This window comes from Stegastes partitus, unplaced genomic scaffold (assembly GCF_000690725.1).
Source record: "Stegastes partitus isolate 25-593 unplaced genomic scaffold, Stegastes_partitus-1.0.2 Scaffold1242, whole genome shotgun sequence".
Classification (NCBI taxonomy): domain Eukaryota; kingdom Metazoa; phylum Chordata; class Actinopteri; family Pomacentridae; genus Stegastes; species Stegastes partitus.
In genome coordinates this window covers 120584-142449 of record NW_007578973.1, presented here as the reverse complement: position 1 = coordinate 142449, position 21866 = coordinate 120584, and the positions used below count along the sequence as shown (strand labels likewise).

Here is a 21866-nt window from a genome sequence, read left to right as displayed (position 1 = left end):
TTGTCCTCCCCGCCTCCCATCACCCTTGATTGGTCCACCACCCAGGTCCCTCCTCCAAGACCCCAGCAATCACCACACCTGGTTATAAAATCGCTTCTGAACTCTCAGTCAGGGCAGCTGGGATTTAACAGGAACAGTTCGCCGAGGTGCCTCTTGTTTAGTGTTACAGTGTTTTCTGTGTTCAACCATAACTTCTGTTAACAGCTGTTAACTTTGTGTAGAAGCTACTCGTGTCTTAGTGAAGACTGTGTCTGTTGAAAAGTTACTTGTGTCTTGTGGGGTTTTTTTTTTGTTTGTTTTTTTTAAAAAGTGTTTTGAGGCACTTGCTTATTTAGTTTCTTTTGTTAGGTGTGGGTGTTGCTATTGGATTTAGGTTTGGTTTTATTTGTTTCACTGATTTTAGTAACATCCACCAATTTTCTTTGTATTATTAACGTTTTTTTATGTTACTGAGCAATAAATTGCTTTACTACCACAACAACTGTTTTTTGTTACATCCAGCTGACCCTAGAAGCTGGATGTAATAACAGTTAAAAGTTCTTTAGGTTCAAAGGAATATTCAAAAAGTTGTAGTTTTAGTTCATGATTTAGTTCCTAAGACTGTCTGGTTTAAAAGGATCATCTGTCTACGCAAAAATTCACGGACAAAGCTTAATGTCGACCTGCGTTTTCTGTTAAAAATAGTTACTTTATGTAGGCTTCCGTGCTGCTGGGTCCTTTGAGCTGGTCTTCCATCAGGTACGTGTTGTGTGAGGAGGAGATGTAGTAATGGTTGAGGGGTTGGCTCATGTCCTGGTATACTGGTATGTGGGCTGGGTTGAGGATGGATCCCTCCTCGTTGTGCAGGTACATCAAGAAGCCGTCTTTGGTAAAGTGCTTCTTCTGCTTTGCTGTGAGGATAGAAAGAATGCAAACACACATGATGGACATGATAAGAGTGTTGGTGACCTACTGAACAAAGCTCTGATAATATGTTTACAGTGCACATGATCCAGTTTCAATTGAACTCTACCTGTTTCATCCACCTCGTATTTCTCGATCAGCTTGTAAGCGTCCTCTGCCGTCGCCTGCTCCCTCTGCTCATTCAGCAGGAAGTTGAGCAGGTCACTGACGCTCATCTGGCCCTGTGTTTGAGCATAATTGCTGTAGATCACATCTATCTCCTCGCGGTGAGTCAGCAGGTCGTAGAAGTGCCTGATCTCTGCGCCTTCAAGGGAACCTGAATTGGACTTGTCACATTTCTGTGCAACACAATGAGTGACATTTAGTCAAACAGACACAAAAGGATTGTGATCACTAAATATGCTCAATGTCATAGATCGTTAAAGAATTTCCCAATATTGTTTCACCTTAAAAATTTCCTCTGCGTAGGTGTCATCGACCTCAACGTTGATCTGTCGCAGGAAGTGCTTCAGCTCCTTCAGCGTCATCTTGTTGTCCTCGTTCTTGTCAGCTTTCCGCATGCAGTTGATTATCCAACTGGCATTTAGATGTAAGGATTTGGTTTGCACAAGAAACAACTTTAAAACTCTTGACACGCAAACACATTTCCCTTTTGAAGGACTTTGTTAAGGATACTGCTCACTCTTCTGCTGGCGGTTGAGGTTGCCGATGGTTTTCTTAACCTTCTCCAGGCTGCTGACCCACCGACTCGCCTCCTCCTCGTTGGGTGCCATCAGGTCCAGATTCTTCTTGTGGCCCTTGAAGATGATGGAGAAGCATTTCTCTTCCACACTGGAGTCGGTGTGTTTTTTGAGGCCCTCAGACTGACGGCCTTTGCGCACTGATTCAATGTCATCGATGGAGACTGTTTGGAGAAGAGGGTGATTGTTAGGACCACAGCTTTCAGTCAGTTATCCTTTGACGATCAGTCCTTCCTTAGACAAGTCGGTATCTTACGGCAGCAGAGCTTTTCCCCCTAACAGAAACCGTTTTTACATCTTATCAACAGGAAGGCTTTTGTTTTCTGTGTGGCAGTTTACTTCTGTGGCCTCGCTTACATGACTACAGCAAAACATCTATATCCCCTGAACAAAAGCCTTTAACTAAGTGAGGTTTTTATGCTCAAAACAGTTTAATGTGATGTAGTAATGACTGATTTTGGCTACATGGGGGCAGCAGACTAAACAAAAACTGCATATCACCTGGTACACTGTGGTGAATGTGCATTATTATTACATTTTTGTTGTATTTTTGGCCATCCGATGTACGATCTTCGATATCTTTTCGTTGTTTTAGCAGCTAAACACTTCACTGTGTGCACCAGTTACTCACAAGTCTATCTGTTGTTTGGCACAGTGTGGGCAGTGTACAGCATATGAGGGCTTTATCAGTAAAAACAGCTGTCTGTTGCTAAAAATAGAGGTAAGGGTGAACCACAACAGTAACTTTGCAGGCCATAAAGCCGAAACAGTGAGTTGGAAGATACTAAAATTCTCAACAGAGTTCAGAGGTCATTACACATAAGATGAAAATACTAATTAGAGCAACTTTTTCTTGATGACAACAGCAAATATTTTTCTTCCATTCTAGCGATTCCAGTGAAGCTCCTGTAAGAAAACTGGTGAGATACGTAGTTGCTGCCAAACACATGACAGAAACTTGTTTATCAGAAACTGAATTGAGCAATTTTGTCCAAACAGACTTAAGATTTAAGAGTCCTTTGAGGGCTCAGAGATGGTTGCTCCAGCATCGTGTTGTTATCTGCTGATGCTTTGGCAACCAAAACACATTCCACGGAGATTTCATTACTGCACTTTACAGCAGTTTGAAGCAATCTGGCCTCCCCTTGATCTCCTTGTCTCACAAACAGGCAAACACGGGCAACGCACGCGCTCATAAAAAGCTTCAATCAATGTCTTTATGGCTACAAATATTTTATCACCCAAACAAAGACAACATACACTGCAGGTCTGTGCACACGCAGCCTAGTTAGGCCCATACGTCGGGGGCCAGCTCTTTTGTCGAGCAGCTTAATGTACGGAAGAGCATGCACGGCCACGCATGATGTAATCACGCTAAATGGCAACAACCGCCCTTGTAACAAAACACCAAAGACTACAGGCTTAGCTAAGAGGCCATATGTCATAGCTGGGCTACAATCACAGTGTTTCTACCCTTTACATCCCAAATCTAGGGAGCCTCATAAAGAGCGACAATTGTTCCTCTGAGAATCAGAAACTATTTGGAGCAGGATGCATCTAAAGGTCAGCCTAGTTGGAAAAGAAAAACACACCACTTGAGGGGGCGGTGTGGCAAAACACACCCAAGTTGTTCAAACCCAACCTCAGCTGACTCCTCAGTGAACCAAATACCTTGAACGCGCTCACCAGCAGGGGTGTGTTTGTTTAATCTGTGCGTGCACGCATTACCTCAAATAAAACCGAAGAGAGGGCAGAGGTTGTGAATTTGGACCAGTTTCAGAGAATCCAGTCTGGACGGACTCACCACAATGTCCAAGACATGTCATCCGTGTCACGCAGGCATTGCTTGAATACCACATGAAATTTTACACAAAGACAGTATTGTGCGAGCCCAACAAAGTTCATGCTGCTGTTTGGAAAAACTCCTTTTTCTCCACAGGGAAGAAACAGACAAGATTCAGTAGTCAGAGGAAGTGTGAGGTTAGAAGGCTGGTTAGAAAGTCATAGCGGGTGTAAAAACTTAACCTTCAGGTTAATATTCAGCTTGTCCTTTACTGCAGCATGAGCTTGAAAATGACACACGGAATGCACTTTGAGGAATAGAAGGACAACACCTACTTGCTCTATCGGTTGGATTCGTGTGAGCCCATGTTTAGTCAAATCATGATCTGATAAGTCTGTAAAAATGACCTCACAACTACCTGAAGTGAACCTGAGGGTGTTTCTTTAGGTGCATGAGTGATAAGTGTGAGAATAAAAAAACACTGGACGACATTAAAAGAAGACTGATCAATAAAACAGAGATATACAGAGATGTATTGGCAGTAACAAGTAATGCTCAGGAGTGGATCACTTTACTGTCATTCCCTGATTGATTATTGATGATTTACAACAATTACATATATACTCATGTTGGACTTAGTATCACAAAGTCATTGTTTGTGGAGAAAAGATAAACATCACGTTGATTAATGAAATAGTCAAGTGATGCCAAAGTGATCTGCAGCTATTTGGATAATCAATATGTTGCATTAGGTATTTTTAAAGCAGAAATGTTAGAACTTAATTTTTAACTCTGATACGATGATGTAGTATAATTTTTTGATAAAACTACATTTTTGTTTATGTCAGCTTGGGCTTTGGGAAGTTATTATGGGAATTTTTAAACAGTTTTATGCCATTTAAAGAATAAAACAAACACTTGGCAGCTGCAACCCCAACCAATAGCTTCTAATAATCAAAAAGGTGTGTATGTTTGTTTATTCGTGATTCAGATATTTCCTGATCTAAACCTAAAAAATAAAACGTTTTTAGGCCTATTTTCAAGAAAGAAAAAAAAGCAGTTCACGCATTTTTATTGTTTGATATTGACAAGTGACGCCCAGACCTCCTGATATTGAGTCAAATACAGTCAAATTTATATCATAAGTTTAGCATACATGATCTGTCTTAGATATTTTGACACCTCTATAGTGAGACCTTCAATATGGATGAAGAAAAACTCTACAGAGAAGGGATCCTGCCTCCAGGGGGAACAGCAAACCAAAGGTAATGTGTATGAAATATAGGGTGAAGTAGGAGTCCTACAACAGCATGATAATAAACATCAGCCTCTATAGCTGTGCTATATCTTTGTGTTTTTCAAAGCAGACAAATTGTACTTCAGCAAAGCTGAGCAGCAGATGAATCTCGCACAAAAAGTGGCTAAAACAATACAAGCTGTCCTCCCACACTGTCTTACCTTAACCAAAGCTCTTTACAGCTGATTGGTAAATGTGGCTGCGCTAAAGCCCACAGGAAGGCAACAAAAAATGCAGCTTGTTCCTGTAAACAAGGAAATGACTGTGAACCAAAGGCCCATCTCTAAGCAAGTGTGGTCATGTTCAAAAGCAGCATGTTGGGGCAACAGGGTGGCCGATCGGTTCGGGTGCAGCGCCACATGGGTGCAAAAACCTTCAAGGAGCGAGTCCCTGGCTCGAATCCCAACCTCCCCCAGGCCTTTACTGCATACCATTTCTCTGCTCTCGCTCCCCACATTTCCTTTCCCTTTCCAATCTCTAATAAAGACAGGAATTCCAAAAAAGATAAGCTAAAAAAAACAAAACAGCCTGTTGTGCTCAGTGTTTGTTCAAGGCCGCGGCTCGGGGCAGAGGTTATCAGCGCTGGTAGCAGTAGCTGTAGCTATAGCTGCGATGGGAGAGAAACCTGAGCTGACCCAGAGATCATATAGACATTCACACTCTAATAGAGGATCGCTCAACCAGAAATCGAAGGAAAATAATCTCTCTCTCTCTCTCTCACACACACACACACACACACACATGGGCAAACATAAAGTCGGGATGCACACTCGGATTTTCCAGTCTGACTTTGGCCACACCGCACTATCTCTGCGTGCTGTTTCCATTCCACCGCTTATTCTCCACCACCAGTGGGATTTGAGGGGTGTGTTTGTGCTGTAAGGCAAGAAGCCATTGTTAAGACCTGAAAGGAGAGCTCCCCAAGTTGACAGAATAATAGGGAAAGGCTGCGCAGGTCAACAAGACAGGAGGATGTCGCCGGCACAAGTGAAATAACATTAAAGCTGAAACCAGGAGGCAACGCTTTTGTCATTTCTCCCATTTTTGTGCATGTTGTAAGTTAGTTTTTAGATGTTACTCACAGGTCTGATTTCGCCTGAAGGTCTTCTTGGACTCGTGCCACAAGGTCCTGCAGTCTTCCTGCAGTTTGTAGAAGCGATTCCTCTTCCAGGAGCTTGAGCGAATCTTGAGCAGCTCACCGCCGACCAGCAGGAACTGGAGATCTGGATCTCCCTCCAAACCTGCAGGAATGGCGACAAAACAGAGTCACAGAAATGAATTCAGACTACCAAGCTGTGTTAGATATCACAAGAAGAGTCCATATGGAGGAGAATTGTTATTACGTTTTGCCTTTTATAACATTTAATAACAACATGAACATAGCTTTATCCTTTAAGGAAGCCACTTATACAATCCCAATACACTTCAAAATAAAATAGTTTCCCATTCTTTACATCTTTAAGCAAACACTCCACAACTTTAAATCCATTTATAGCCCGAGTTGGGCTTTTATATGTGAAGTAAACAAAAATGTATCACGTTATGCTTCATATGTTAGTTTTTAATTTAGTTAAATATTTATTCATCTTCTTTGGTGTTTTAGTGGTTAACCGTAAAGCTAATATGCACACTTTCACATTGGTTTGATCATATTTTCATTGCAATATTGAACGATGTTATGTCGTGCAGCGTCTCTTTAACTCTCTGCAGCATACTGGGCAGCTTTAAATAAATGTGCAACAAAGGCCGATGTTTTAAATGCACTTGAAGCGCTTTATCTGGTCGGTTGTTTGATGTTGTTGCCAATTCCTCAACAAGTGCTTAAGTTTTATGCATTGTGTCCTTATGTGTTGAATTTTATTTACTTTTACTCTTTTGTTTGATGCTTTTATGTTCTTTTATGGATTAGATTGTATCTGTATGACTTGTTTAATGTATTGTGGGCTTTTGTGTTTTTTTGTGCCAAGACAAATTCCAATAAATGATGTTGACATGGCACTAAGCAGTGAATCTTGAATCTTGCAAGTGCCTCTCAAGTCTGAGCACAGTCAGCTGTTAACTCTGCCATCCTGTCAAAGTCATTTTGTTTCCCACACTACCTGTTCTCTTGCACTCAGCTGCACAACACACAACAGTTCAGACGTGCAGCGCCAGTGGCTTATCGTTGAGGTGCAGCAATATGCTGAATAAGGCTTTATTGGGAAGGGTGTGTAATGTCTGCTGAAAGAACGATTCGTAAGTCATGTAAGATGGTGCGCGAAACCGCAACAGGCACAACGCTGGTGAGCCAGTGTTTAATGTGTCTTCCATCTGTGCAGATATTTATGAAGCAATGCTAGTGTTTGTCAGTGTTTGTGGGTAGGATTATACACAGCCTGAAGTTTCAAATGATCGCTGAATGTGATACAACTGGGAAGCAAAGAGCATTTGAGGATAACTAACTACAACTCAGTTGGGAATGTGGGCAGGATCACAACATTACAGGCATTTTTTCCCCTCCAGATTGGACCACAAGCTCACAGAGGTTGTTTATGAGTCCCTGACCTCTCTGCAGACAGGGAGGAGGACCGAGCAGGGCAGCTCCAGAGCTCCAACACCGCCTCTGCTCTGTCAGGCTTTCTGACTTGGGGGGGTTTAACGTCGTAAGTCTGAAGTGGCAGTTTCTGCATTTTTGTCAAGTCCTTTTTCTTGTAATCTATTTTACCGTGAAGAAGAGAGTTTTTTTTGTGTTTTTTTTTTTTAGTCGCCCACCAGTTTTATGCTCAGGCACAAATATGTTTTTTTACTTGTGACACTTCCCAAATCATAAAAGTGAGTGAGTCACTTGTTTTCTTTTAGCAGAGTAATCAGTTTCAGATGCAAGGAACAGAAAGGAGTGATTTTGAACTTACAGTATGCTGTGAGGCAAGCTAGGGCAAGAAAATACCAAGAATTAGAGTCAAATGTCAGCGAGCGATGCCTTTGAGGCACAAGATAATGATAACGGTTCACACACACACATTCATTCTGACAAGAAGCCAGTGTTTTACAGTTGAGTACAACACAACACTCTGCTTTACACGTATTCACAATAAGCCACTAAATGTTAATTTGAGACTTTTTTCATGCAGTCACATTTAGAAAAACGTTGGCACACAGCACTGTGAATACAGGACCAGAGAGGCATGAAGTTCAAGCATTTACATTTCTCATATGACAAGTTTAAGGGGTGGCATTTGAATGTTTGATATGAAAGCAAGTCAGTGCAAAAACGTAACTCATAGGGGACGTTCTCTGGAGACAAAGAAAGGCTTTAAACTTTTCACAAGTACAGCTGTTGACACTGAATATTACTTCACTCTTCCCCTTGGGGAAACTCAAGATAACAGTTTATCTATATTATGCCAGAATGGAAGGAAGAATTTCCCCTCATATACTCTCTTGTAGTTTCCCCTACTCAGATTATGACAGTTTCCAAGTATTACTATGCTGTTCTCTATTTCAGGATGACTAATAAATATGGAAACTATATGCTGTTCTGTTAAAAACAAAACAAAACAGAGGATATAACCACATGATTTCCCCTCAGCACATAAAGTTTTTTGAGGTTTATGTTTGTCCCTTCGTTTGATAGACAGAAAATGCTATATCAAGTCACTTTCGACCACAACGTTCCCTGTGCTGCAGCCTTCTCTCACTTGTGATCGTGGCACAAAGCAAAGAATTCGTCGCTCCGGGCAACGAGGAAGCCATGTGTCGACATACTAAACATACTGTACGTTTCCTCCAGGTAACTTAAGTTTTGTCCTGCAAAGCTTAATTGTAATTCGGAATGATCAAGATTAAGATCCATCCAAATCCAGGTTATCCACACACCGCCCGTATGCGTCTGTGCGCGCCACTGCCTGTCTGTGTTGGCAAAATAACCAAAAGCGCGCGTCACCACTTGGACACATTTGCACCTTCAAGAAGACTCACCTAGGCGTTTTCCGTTCTCCTGCGCAACTTTTCTCAGCTGCTCCTGCAAAGCCTCTTCTTGGGATTTTGTCCTTTTCGGACGTTTGTGTAAACAAGACATTGCAAAGTAATTTTTTTTTTTTTTGACAATATAAAAAAAAAAAATATATATATCCAGTCGGTGTTTAATCTGTGCTCGGTGTGGAAGAGAAGCAAGCACCACCAAGTTTCCCCCTCATGGGGCGGGTCTAAACTCATCGACTGCACTGTTATAGTCGCTATATTCCCTGCAGCGGTGACTGTCCTTTGGTGCGTAATTTGGAGACGACTTTACGCACCGTGGGGGGAAGGTTTGTACAATTTTACTTAACGCTTCCTCTTCTTTTGTTACTAAAAATCTTACTTTAAGTGAGTATGACACCTGTGACTCAGTTATTTTAGACAATGACAACACTGTTCCTCACTCCAAGGATGAGTTTCTAGTATTTCAAAGAATAAAATAGACGCACGGGCTGCATTATAACTTTAAATGCACTAGTAGCTATGCACCAAAGCAGTTTTTGATTACTAAATATTTCTTTTTAAACTTTCACGCACACTTTTCAAACAAAATTAAAATCTGTAGCATACTCTACACGTTCCTCAGCCCTCACTTAACTCATGGGCTGTGAAATAGCGCCACCCTATGGAAGAAATAAAAGTGTAAATGTGATGGGATTGAGTTTAAAACAAAATTGAAGTGTTTCAATAGTCAGTCCACGGGGATAGATTGTACAATGAATCCACTTCATTCTTTAAAATATGTATGGCTCACTGGGCTTTACCAGAAAATACAGATTCTCTGGCTGTGGTTGGAAATTACAGCCAAATATGAGAGTGTGAAACCTGAATACCACCAACAGTCTCCTGCTTTATGAATCATAGCACTCTCCTGGCAACAGAAAACACTAAATAAAAGCAGGCCCGCACCCTGAATATCCAAAGGACACATTTGCTGTAAAGATAAAGCAGGAAAATGAAATTGGGAAGTGTTCCGCTGGTGGCAGAAAACCACCAGAAAACTGTTTCAAAGCAGAGTTTTGTTTCCTCACTTTCCCTTTTTAAAAGTCCCCCTTTGATTTGTCTGTTTGTTTTGAGAGTTACTAAAAAGAGCAAACTTGTAGTTAACAAATGAACATAATCCATTATAGGGCACTGATTAAGAAAAAAACCACTGCAGTAGGTGTGCTCTTGATTATATGTAATAAAGCTGTAAATCTGGGCTCCACCACTGACTGACTCACCGTGTTTTCCAGCTGTACCGTTTGGCTCCATTCTGATTACAGTCGAAATGAATCACCGTGCCAAAGTCCTCTTCTCCTTCCCCGAGTCGCTATTCGCCAAGAGTGATCCCAACCATAAAACTTCTCTGTTTGTTCTGTACGCAGGGGAGAATCCAAGCGGCGTCCCCCTCTGAGCTGACACGCAGCGCGCAGTTAACCCATCAGCCTCTTATATGCTCTGAGTCCACACCCACAGCAACACCGGTCTGACAAGTATGCCACTGTGTCTGCTCTTATGACTTTGATTCAGCTCCCTGAAGTGGAAACTACACCTTTGGAAGGAATTCTACTAACACTGACCAAAAATAAACACTTGCACAAGGTCCAGTGTTGGTACATTTGTGCTGTATTGAGGCTTCACAGTGTTACAGTTACACTTGCCTAATGTTGTTGGTGACTTCATGTGGCATTCCTGCGCCTTAAGTATGATTTTAAGTGTGTAGGGTGTTGTCCCAGTCTGGTACAGACTTGCCATTTATACTGATTGTTTTACAGCATTGCAGTGGCTTAAAGTGTCAGTCCTTAACAGACACTTCAGCACAATGCTTGGATGACTGTTGATGAATGAAAATATAATACACAAACAAAGCAGATTCTGGTTATGAATAATCAGTCTTTTGTGGATGTAAAAATAATGCCTTTTCTGGTAGGATACTTTGAAGTAGAAGTTGGTAAACAGCGCTTGTGCTTCGGAGTCCTGTTCATTATTGGAATGTAATATATTAGGGCTCTGACAGATCCCTCTTTGTGCCTCTCTATTATCAGTGTCTGCCAGCTTGTTCTGTCCCATGAACTCTTGTGCTCCGGCAAGTCTTGTGGAAAAAAAAAAAAGCGCTTAGTCTGGCAAACCACGAGGAGGTACAAAGTCAGCTCAACAATTGCCTCTTTGAGAATCCCACTTGAACGCTGCATGAGCTGATCAACACAGTCAAAGATTTTGTTTTGGAAGTCTTTGGATTCTTGGCCTCCTCAACAGCAACTATTGACTTTCATAATATAGTTTTGTGCAAGAACTAAGGGTTTGCATACAGACAAATGCTCGGCCTGGCCTCCACATTGTTTTGAAAAACGCTTTGCATGGCACAATCTGCTGAAACCATGAATCATTTCTCACGACCTGTTTGTAATTCTGCTTTGTACAAAAACAGCCAGCAGTTTTTTTTCATGGAAAAGAAACCACATGTGTATGACATGGACAATGCCACACCTTATTTGACAGTACAATATGCGGGTTGTGATCTTTGCATCTTGTTTCATGTGGGAGTCTGGCTCAGACTGTTTAGTGAAGCAGATGCTGGAGAATATCAGGAATTCTCATTAATTGGAAAATATCCTAAATAAGTAAAGTGAATTCATATTTGACCATCAGCGAAGTGTAGCATGTGTGTGTCAGTAAGAAATTCTGCTTAAAAACATTGCATTTTAAAAATCATGAGTTTAAGTTTCAGCACTTGAAGGGATGAGTTGAATGATGTCTTTGCATATTATTTGATATTAGCAACGTATTTCACAACCGAAACTAAATTTGATACATGCCATTAATATCAATGTATCTCATGAACATACTCTTGACATTCTGAAAAAAACACAAATCATTGCAAAGGATTCAAATAATTTGTTCAACTAATTTGCTGATCTGACTAACATTACATTCAATTAGAGGAAATTCAATTATTTTAATTATGTATCTACTTTTTTTTTTTTTCAATTAAGTCAGACAGTATAAAAACCTGTTTTTTTTTTTAGTTGATGTAATGTGCAGTATTTCATATTTTCACTTATCAGGTGTAATATTTCAGTTTTATGTATAGTATTTTATTTTTATTTGCAACATTTTGATCACATGTACAAAATGTAACCTTCATGTACATTTTCAGGTGCAATATTTGATTATTGTGTGTGCAATTACTTATTACCTCAGTGTTTAGATACATAATCAGCTCTTTGTTGTTCGATTGCAGCCATTGTTGTCTTATTTCATTTCAGTATTGTATCGTACTCATATCTTATTGATTTTCTACTTATTAAGGCACTATATTTCTTATGCTATGTCTTTGTTTTGTCTGAGAAACATTTGGCAAAAGGATTTCCTTCGAGATAAATCATTTTTTAAAATCTTTTCTTATCGAATCTTGTCTTGTCTTATCTTCATTTAGTGTAAATATTGATGCCTATTTTTGTATTGAATAATAGCATAAAAATGCACAGTGTGTACCATTTCAGGAAAAACAAATGAGCAAAAAAACAAACTCACAAAACTGCAGTGATAAATTAATTTATTAGTTTAAAGCGAAGGCACAACCTTTTCTGTACTTTCCTGTGTGCGAGGGAGCTTGGCTCGTCGCTATGGTAACCACAGGTACACAAACATGGCTGACAAGTAGTGGGGATTTTAAAGGCAGTTACAGCCCCAATTTACAACTAACGGTGTATTTACATCTTTTGTGTCTTGCTAACTCTGCAAGTTTATTGTGAAGCTGACTTTTTATTTTTATTTTTTACTTTAAGTGGACAAAAAGTCACTTCTCGTAAGTTCACCGCGCTAACACAACTAGCAATTTAGCAAACATTAAGCTAAGTTAGCATTAGCTACGCGACAGCAGTGCTAACGACAATGTTGGAAGAAGAAACGAGACAAGAATTGCGGTTTGACCCGAGTGTAAACAGCCACAGACCCGCGTCAGGAAAGTCACAGGTAACAAGGTTTTCCTTTTCAACTTCCAGGAAACACAAAACAAGTGACTCGCGTTGAAGTCTCCTCCTCTTCCTTTACTTTCAGGACATTTCTCATGTGTTGGCAAGCGTCTTCAAGGACCTTTACACCAAAGACATCGTTGGTAAAGACACCGTGTCCAACCTCGTCAAGACAAAGAGTGGACGAAGCAGCTATCATGACAAATACGTTGAGGAGCTTCAGCAGGTGTCCAAACACTGTCACTCACAATGGAAAACTGTACTGTGTGCCTCACAAATCAGAGTCAATAGAAGAGTTTTACAATCATGCAAACCTTTATTGTTGTATTTTGCAACCACACAGGCTCATTCTGAGTATGAACGGTGTATGAAGGAGGCTGACATGCTGGAGAGTCATATAATTGAGGCCAGTGCTCGGGCTGCAGCCATAGACAGGCAGGAATATGAGAAAATGAGGGAGAAGATGGGAGGTGTTTGTGATCTCCAGGGTTTGTTTACAGGTAAGATGAAAACCTTTAGTTGATGTAATATGTGACACTCTATACAGTGCTGTACTGTTTTATTGAAGAACACATTCTGCTTGCTTGATATAATTTATGTATGCATACTGTAGATGAGCTGGAAGTGATTATTAGACCACCCGTTGTTTTCTTCTACAAAGTCTCCACAGCAGGTGTTCAACATGGATCATTTTGTTTGAATTTGATCATAGTTGTTGAATAATTAAGGCATTAAGACATAAAAAAGTCATATAATAATGCAATGGATGATGGTAGAAATATATTGTATTGAACTCATTCAAAATTCATACTATATTTTTTGAGTCACCATTATTTTTTTTGCATAGGCTGTAGTCAACAGATAATCCAAAACTAAATAATCACTCTATAATGCCTAAAACAAGAGAACTGAGAGGGATACAGAGAGAGAGCCGTCAAAACAGCTGTCCACAACAGCCTTATGCAGACAACACAGAGAAAAATCACAAAGAAAGAGTTGGAAAACAGTGGTCACAGAGGTCTAATAATTATTTCCAAAACTGTTTTTACTTTGAAAATTCAAGAAATGTTGTAAAGTTCCTACTGTGATATAATTTCTTACGTCTGTTTACAGTCAAACCAGCCTTTTCGTGGTGTGTAGATAGTGATCTTCTCAAAAAACACCACTTGATCTCCCCCCAGGACTACTTACCTACACAGAAACCACAAGAACCAGCTGCAGGTACATGAGCCTCACTGATAATCATCCTAAATTATTAATGAAAATAGTGTTGTGACCAAATATCTTACATCATTTTTTTTTGTCAGTAAAACCAAATGTTGCCAAACCCACTAACATCCACGCCATGCACATGTCTGAGGAGCCTCAGGATGATGGTTATTCACTGATACCAAGCCCAGAAAAGCCTGTCTCAGAAATGGTTGAGTTTGATCACAGCCTGACCTCTGAATCCAACTCAGATACTACAAAGAGGAAGAAAACTCCCAAAGAGGTGAGGAGTAACAATAATATCTTATGTACTACTGTTACTACTGACTATCGTGCTCCTTCTTTCAAATAAAACCTACAATACTAATTAGTACAATTTAAAAAAACGGTAAACTGTAGAAACAAAAGATTAACTGTAGTGAACCAAATAAACAAAAAATATCACAGAAAAATAAAAGTAGTTGCTCTGGGATTGCAGAGCTGATGTTAAAGATTCTTCTTGTCTAGCATGCTTGAAGGACAGAGACTTGATTGCATTAGTTTTATATGAATATAAAATCTAAACCATTATTGAAAACCGTCAGTGATTTTCAATGTGTTTCGGAAGCCAAACCAGACCAAACCCAGACCAAAGTGGAAGGGTGAGCCAAGCGCGAGGGATCGAGCAGAGGGGTGGGAGAAGCTTCAGAAGCTGAAAGATCGGCGCAGCTTCCTCCGCAATCCACGTTTCCTTTCCCCGAATGCACAGCAGGGCGGCATGTCCCTCATCCAGGCCAGAACCAAAGTGAAGATGGAGCTTGAGAGGAAATGCCTTGAGCAGCAAAGGTACCACAATGTGCTGCAGTGTAAAGGCCTTTTTTATAATTTCCAAGTAAATGTTTAAAATTTTATCAATAGGTGGCAAATATGGTGAAGGCAGACTATTGATTTTGTGAGTCGCATATGAAAATGTTGGGTTTTAGTTTGCGTAATCCAACACGCTTCAGGCAGGCAATGCCTCTTTAATATTAATGGCAAACACGGGTGCCATTTACACCAATGCAAACAACTGTACATCCTTTTGTGGTACAGCACACATGCGTAAGGTGATACTCTGAGCTTTATGTAATTTCACATCTAGTACCTCTGTCAGGCTGCGCACAGCTCCGGCTGCTGCTGCTGCTGAAGCTGGGGGAGGCAATAAGAAGCAGCGTGTCGCACCACATCAAAAACATCGCTCGAGCATTCTCCTGCCACTTTACAGTTTTGATCTTCTTACCAAATGAGGGGGTTAGATTTCTCAAATGCAACTTCACACAGCTCTGAGAGACAAACACAGATAGGAGAGGGCACATCTGAATGTGAGCGAAGACACATCCTGCCGTGACAGCCGAGTGTGCAATGCAAAAAGACAGACTGACTCATATTTTGCCTGCTGGCCGCAGCTAACTGTTACGTAGCTCATCATTTCCTGTGAGCCTGTTTTTTATTGTGAACACACTCAGTTGTTGTTGTTGTTGTTGTGTTTGTGCTCCCTGAAAGGCCCGCTAAGGATCCTGTCCCAATCTTCCTTGCAAAACCCTCAGTGGTTGTTTTTACAGACTACGGTGTGGGACATGTTTATGAGGTGTGTTGCAGAGCAGGTACAACACAATAACATTTTCCCATTAAATTGCTGCAGAGTAACATGTCACATCCTGTCTCGTCTCAGACTACGCTGGAGCTGAAAAACTTGACTTCCTCAAGCCGCCATGTCCGTGTCATCCCTCCTACCACTCCTTACTTCTCTATTGGCCTGGGTGAGCTCCTTTTGGATCTGACTGGATTATGCAGCACCCTTACGCCTGATGTGTTGAGAAAATCATCAAGTGTGTCAAGAGTCAGTGACAGTATCCAGACGGAATAGCAGAGAGTTTTGACAAATAACATAATACATCTCTGGAACGCAGTTTGCGGTTTTTAACATTCCCTTGAGTGCAGCTGCAGTTGTGTATGTGATATTAGCACCCCCTGCTGTATCAAACACTAAGTGATCTGAAGATAAATGGCATCCAATTGAATACAGAGTTATGCATCTTGCCATTGTGATATGTCTTGATAGGAAGATTCCCTGGTGAAGGTGGCGTTGTCGCCCCCGGGATGAGCTGTAAGTACACGCTGCGTTTTGCTCCAGACTCACTTGCCGACTACAAAGATTTCATAGTGGTGGAGACCCAGGCTGAGCAGCAGCTTTTGGTGCCCATTGAGGCATGGCGACCTCCTCCTATACTCACCTGTAAGTTTCATCATCATCTGTCACACTTAAATTGTTGCATGTACATCGGTGTGCTTTATATGTTTCCCTCTATTTTTTTTCAGTACCAAGAGTTCTGGACTGTGGCCATTGTCTGGTTGGAGGAGTTAAGTTTGTTGAGTTTCTGTGCCAAAATATTGGTCTTAGCACCGGGACCTTTTGCATCATCCCGAAGAACCAATGGCCAGCCTCGAATCTCAGGGTAAAAATCTGTCTGACACATTATTCACACTTTCACTGTTTCAGGAATTATTAAAAAAATACAATTCTGTACAGTAAAATAGTAATCATAATCAGTTGTGTGCTTAGAATGTCTGTTTTTTTCTTTCTGTATACAGTCTGTGGCCAGAACATACTTTTCTGAGCAGCAACCCTTTGCACTCAGTCCCTCCCTTTTCGTGCTGCAGCCAGGTGAAGCCACTGTAATGGAGGTGAGTCAGTTATAGAAGCAAATTTAAATTCATGAAGAATAACAATACGGTATGTAGCTGCAGTACTTAATATATACACGCTATAATGATGAGAATAAAACCACAGTTATTGTCAGCACGATCCACGAAGAGCAACTAGGTAACATGATTAATTTTCAGTTTATGTTCCAGTTTTGGAGACTTCTAATCAGCTGACTGTGTGGTTGAAATTCAGTCCCATAAATCCTCTGTGTCTGTGTCTTTACATTTGTATACGTATTTACAGGCGGTTTTCTTTCCCACCGCTGAAGAGAAGAGCTGTCAGGTTTTCACCGTTGTCTGTGACAACTGCCAGGTCAAAGACATTTCTGTTGAAGGTGAATCTTTGCTGTAGAGTTGCTAAGAGCCTTACTCCATAATAAAGGAATTTAGTAGATTTCCTCTAATATTCGGTGAAATGATGTGTTTCTCAGGTGAAGGCAAATTGATTGCCCTTGAGCTCGTGTCTGTATCTGGGGAGAAGGAGCCCCCTGTGGTTGGAGAGCTGCACGATCTCACTGCAGAGCACTTTGTTCGTTTCAGTCCATGTAACCCGCACTCGTTTCAACAGAAGAGGCTTGTCATCAGAAACAATGTGTAAGTTTAACATCCTTACTGTATATTATCACCTTAAAGCATGAAATCTATTACATCTATTCTAATGCTTCTCCACAACCTCGAACATACAATTTAAGTTACTTGTACTTTACTTGAGCGTTTCCATATTCTGCTACTTTACACTTCGACTCCACCACATTTCAGGGGCAAAAATTGTGCTTTTTGCTCCACTACAGTTATTTGATAACTTTAATCCCTAGTTACTATTGAGTTTAATAATATATAATCAACAAGGTTAAACCTAATTGAAATTCATAAGCTACCCAGCAGATAAACTACATAAAGTAGCTACATCACATTTTAAAGCACATAAATGCATCAATAACTGGAATCCAATAGTATACATAATTCTGAAGTGTGCTGCACTACACAATGAGCACCTTTATTTTTTTGTCCTTGAAATATCTTCTGATACGAATGCTTTTGTGCTTTTACTTAAATACAAATTTAAATGCATGACTTTTACTTGTAACAGAGTATTCCTACACTGTGGTATTGGGGTACTTTTACCTTTTTCCATCTCTTTCAACAACATGTACAAACTTCATCTTTTTCCTTTTCAGCCTCAGGATAACAGTGTGAAGGACTCTTTCACTGAAGCACTAGGATTCAAACCCCAGTGTTGGCAGCATTCACATATTTCAAGTGTCCTCGAGTAACAAGACTAAATGCTGATTAACTGCCAGACTCAGGGCTCCTGCTCTGCTCTTGACCCCGTGCTGCTCTTTTTACGACAGCACAAGTAGAAGAAGAGCTCCCCTTCAGGGATCATTAAGCACCACATTACATGTCTGTTTCTCTCTCTTTCCCTTCTCTTCATCTCGGGGATAAAGCCACTTGGAGTTCCCGTTCCACTGGCAGGTGATGAAGCCCAACCTGCACCCTCTGCTTCCAGGGGAAATCCCAGAATCCTCCCATATCCAGCTCCATCACGCTACAGATGATGTTTTCAGTGTCAGCCCCATATCAGGCCTTCTAGCGCCCTGTCAGGAACAAGAGTTTCTGCTCACCTTCTCACCCACAGAGGTAAAGCAGAGAAAAAATCCAATCTTTATTATATCACTGAATATTAAAAATGCTGCTTTTTTTTTTTTTTTTGCACTTTGAGTCTCTGCTTCCAAAACTACTGAGAATGCTTGCTTTGTTAAGTTGAAGGACTACCACAGTGTCTGTCATTTGGTCCTGAGGGAGGTTCACCAGCTGCCACCAGAGCCCAGCGACAGCAGGTAAACCACAGTGGTAGGAATGTGTACTGTAAATGTTAATTAAAAATAAATAAATACATAAATAACATGCACAAAAGACTAACATCACATGTGATGTTTGCCAAACAGAAGCATTTTATTTGTATCTAACAGAGTGTTGAATTGTGTATTTTGGGTGAAATCTAGCATCTTCCAGCCTCTGCAGACTGGCTCCAAGGTGAGCAATGTCATTGCCATGGAGATAGAGGTCAAGGGGTCAACAGAGCCGTACCAGGTCCTGCTGGAGCCCTACGCTGTCGTAATCCCTGGAGAGATTTTGGTTCACACTCCCACTCGCAGGCAGTTCAAGGTGATTTAAGTTAGACATGATGAACACATATGGGAGTTCTATCAAAACAGTGTGCGCCGGGATTGCGTGTATTAATCGTGTTTTCTATGTTGTGTGTGTATCAGATGTGGAATCACAGCAAAACCTTCATCTTGTTTCAATGGGAGAGGATGAGCAGCAGCAGCCACATAATAGAAGTAGAGCCATCTGCTGGCAGAATAGGTGAGTCACACTGTGAATGAGCAGTGTGGTGCAGAAAAAAAGATAATTTAGATTAATTTGGTCATTGATTCAAGCTTCAATTCGGTCTTAAATCTTAACTTTCATGTCTCTGTTTCCAGAGGAAAACGAGTGTGCTGATTTTGATCTAATTGTCACTGGAGGAAAACCAGAGAAAGCTGTGACCAGTTTGGTTTGCCACATACAGCACCACCAAGAGCCTGTGACTTTGCCAGTAGAGGTCTCCTTTAAAGTAAGATTGCATCACCACTCCACATTTCTGTGACATTATTGAGTATTATTTGCCCGTGAGCTATGGCCACATCATGCTCACCCTCTGGTGTCGAATAGGGTCCCACAGTGAGTCTCAGTGTTCCCAGTGTGGACTTTGGGCTACTGAGGCTCGGGGAGCAAACTCAGACCACCCTGATCCTCACCAACACCACCCTGCTGGAGGCTCCCTGGATGCTGGAGGAAAGCCTTAGTAGTCAGAAAGACTGCCAAGACACACAGGTACAATGCACTGATATAGCAGCACACCTGTGATTGATAACATGAAATACAGACGTGTGTTAGTAGCAGGTGAATGTTTATATACACTGTATAAAAAGACATGTAACCTTTTTTTATTCTCATTGTCTGGCATTAAATCAGACTAAACTTTTCCTGTTTTATGTCATTTAGGATTACCAAAATTGTTTCTATTTGCTAAATGCCAGAATAATGAGCAACAATTTTTTTTTAGAGAATTAAAAAAAAAAAAAAAAAAATTCTTCAGAGTCAGAAGTTTACATACATTTCCTTAGTATTTGCTAGCGTTGCCTTTAAACTGTATGATTTAGGTCAAACATTTTGGGTTTCCTTTCACAAGCTTCTCACAATAGTTTGCTGGAATTCTGGCCCATTCCTCCTGACAGAACTGATGTAACAGAGTCAGGTTTATAAGCTGTCTTGCTCCACACATAGCTTGACTCCATGTCAGTAATTTTTATTGGTGCTTAGATCTTAGTGGAGCCATGCAGAGGTGTGCTTTCCCCCTTGGCCTCCTGCAATGTGGATATTTTCTTTCGGCCATATCTCTGCCAGCAATTTGAAACAGAGCTGGAGCTGACTGTGGAGAATGGAACAGGATGGTAAGGATGCACATTTACATACAACTTTATAGTTCTTCTATGTTGCTTTCTTTCCTAAGTCGTGCACATATTGTGAAGACTTCTGGGATACAGTGGCTATTAATATGTCCATTGGTCCCAGCCATGACAGCAGTATTATAAAGAAATAATGATGTTACTCAGTGACAGTGTCCTGCTGATAACAGGTAGCACAACCTGTTTTGTTCCTTACAGTCACCTGTTGGTGCGAGCAGATGTGCAGTCTCCTCAGGTGTGTCTGCTAAACTGCAAGCTGGCCCTCTCTGAACTTTACATCGGAGTCCCTGCCAAGGGTACCGTAACACTTTTCAACCAGACTCTGCTGCCATCACACTTCAGCTGGATGGTATGTTACACTGCTTCTTTTTGCATTAAATCCTGTAGAAAAATAGTGTCTGTAATGTGTATGTTTGCTATTCATAGTTTGTGTGACGGTTCGTGCTCAGTGACTGTGCGGGTGGACCCAAACGAAAAAGGAGACGGGGAGAAGGGTTAAAGGAAACTGGATTTATTAGGGAAGGTGGTGGAGTGATGGGCACCAGGAGGCACAAACAAAGTCCGGTAAATGGGTACTGGTCGTGGGGAATAACCCGGTGGTGGGATCTGGTGCAGGGATGTCAGTCGTGGAGAGGGAGGAGTGGAGTCTTCGGTGTCGTGATCCGAGGAAGGGGGGTCCCGAGGGTGGTGCACAAAGAGCCGGTGCCTGAGAGTGCCTTGGTCCGTGGGGTTTTTCCGGTGCAGAGAGGGGTCCGGTGCTCATGGGGGGGTGCTCTCGTGAAGGCTCTCCCGGTGAAGGTGTCCGTGGTCGTGAATTCCCGTGGGTGACAAACGCTGGAGTGCTTGGAGGTGTGCCGAGTGCTGGAGCCGAGGAGAAGAACTGGAAACAGGCAGAGAAACACATACCATAAACTCGAAGCTAGAGAACATCAAGAATGCTCAGCGCGGTGTAGCAGCTCATGGCCTGACTGTACCCCGAGGTAGGTATCACAATCCTCTGGCGTCGGTCTTCTGTGAGACGCCAGTATTTAAGCAGGGTACGGCTGATGAGGATTCCCCAGATAGAGAGACCTCAGGAGCATGGGGTCCAGGTCAAGCAGGGTGGTCAGCAATGAGCCGGGAGGGCAGAGGGGGAAAGGCCGGAGGGCTAAGAGCACTGGAGGACAGCAGCAGAACCATCAGGAGGCCGGCGATGAAGAAGATAGAAACCCACTGGCAATCGAGCTGGAGACCAGTGGCAGAAACCATCTGAAGGCCGGCGACAGATGAGGCGGGATCCCCTCTGGAGGCCGGACTGGGGGCAGGCTGGAGACGGCGAAGGCAGGATCCCCTCTGGAGGCCGGGCTCGGCGGCGGGACCAGTGTGGTGGGCTCGGCGGCGGGACCCCCTCTGGAGGCCGGACTGGAGCCGGCGAAGGCGGGATCCCCTCTGGAGGCCGGACTGGAGCCGGGAGACGGCGCCGGCGGATCCCCTCTGTGGCAGGGGAGGCCAAAACAGGCCAAGGCTCTGGAACACGAGAGGCTGGGGCAGTCTCTCTGCCAGCGGGACTGTTATCCATCCTTGGCAGGTCCCAGCATCCCGAGGACAGTAGAGACGGCGTCGACCCGCCGGAGAACAGCCACGGTGGCGGCGTCGACCAGTGTGGTGGGCTCCGCGGCGGGACCTCAGGAACGCTCCGCGGCGTCGACCAGTGTGGTGGGCTCGGCGGCGGGACTTCAGTAACGCTCGGCGGCGGGACCTCAG

The 21866-nt window shown here is 42.2% G+C and overlaps 2 protein-coding genes across 3 annotated transcripts in view; one reads left to right on the top strand and one right to left on the bottom strand.

Moving 5' to 3' along the window:
* Positions 1–10140, bottom strand: part of plcd1a (phospholipase C, delta 1a) — a 16596-nt gene extending 6456 nt beyond the window's left edge. The window contains exons 1-6 of one of the 2 annotated variants that reach the window (XM_008297732.1): positions 9943–10140; positions 5806–5964; positions 1579–1807; positions 1350–1479; positions 1013–1241; positions 689–890 (exon numbers count right to left, since the gene is read on the bottom strand). In XM_008297732.1, the coding sequence (XP_008295954.1) occupies positions 689–890; positions 1013–1241; positions 1350–1479; positions 1579–1807; positions 5806–5964; positions 9943–9973 (980 nt within the window). In that variant the 5' untranslated portion in view covers positions 9974–10140. Of the gene's footprint in view, positions 1–688; positions 891–1012; positions 1242–1349; positions 1480–1578; positions 1808–5805; positions 5965–8680; positions 8958–9942 lie in introns of those variants that run through there. The other variant, XM_008297731.1, reaches the window with a different exon arrangement.
* Positions 10141–12595: 2455 nt separating this feature from the next.
* dlec1 (DLEC1 cilia and flagella associated protein) overlaps positions 12596–21866 on the top strand; it is a 16350-nt gene continuing 7079 nt past the window's right edge. The window contains exons 1-21 of the mRNA XM_008297729.1: positions 12596–12676; positions 12761–12901; positions 13019–13175; positions 13789–13896; positions 13983–14167; positions 14501–14709; positions 15406–15490; positions 15575–15662; positions 15965–16138; positions 16222–16358; positions 16495–16587; positions 16853–16943; positions 17040–17202; positions 18057–18249; positions 18373–18449; positions 18615–18777; positions 18882–18978; positions 19098–19228; positions 19327–19488; positions 19978–20108; positions 20322–20472. Coding sequence (XP_008295951.1) covers positions 12596–12676; positions 12761–12901; positions 13019–13175; positions 13789–13896; positions 13983–14167; positions 14501–14709; positions 15406–15490; positions 15575–15662; positions 15965–16138; positions 16222–16358; positions 16495–16587; positions 16853–16943; positions 17040–17202; positions 18057–18249; positions 18373–18449; positions 18615–18777; positions 18882–18978; positions 19098–19228; positions 19327–19488; positions 19978–20108; positions 20322–20472 — 2817 coding nt within the window. The remainder of the gene's footprint in view (positions 12677–12760; positions 12902–13018; positions 13176–13788; positions 13897–13982; positions 14168–14500; positions 14710–15405; positions 15491–15574; positions 15663–15964; positions 16139–16221; positions 16359–16494; positions 16588–16852; positions 16944–17039; positions 17203–18056; positions 18250–18372; positions 18450–18614; positions 18778–18881; positions 18979–19097; positions 19229–19326; positions 19489–19977; positions 20109–20321; positions 20473–21866) is intronic.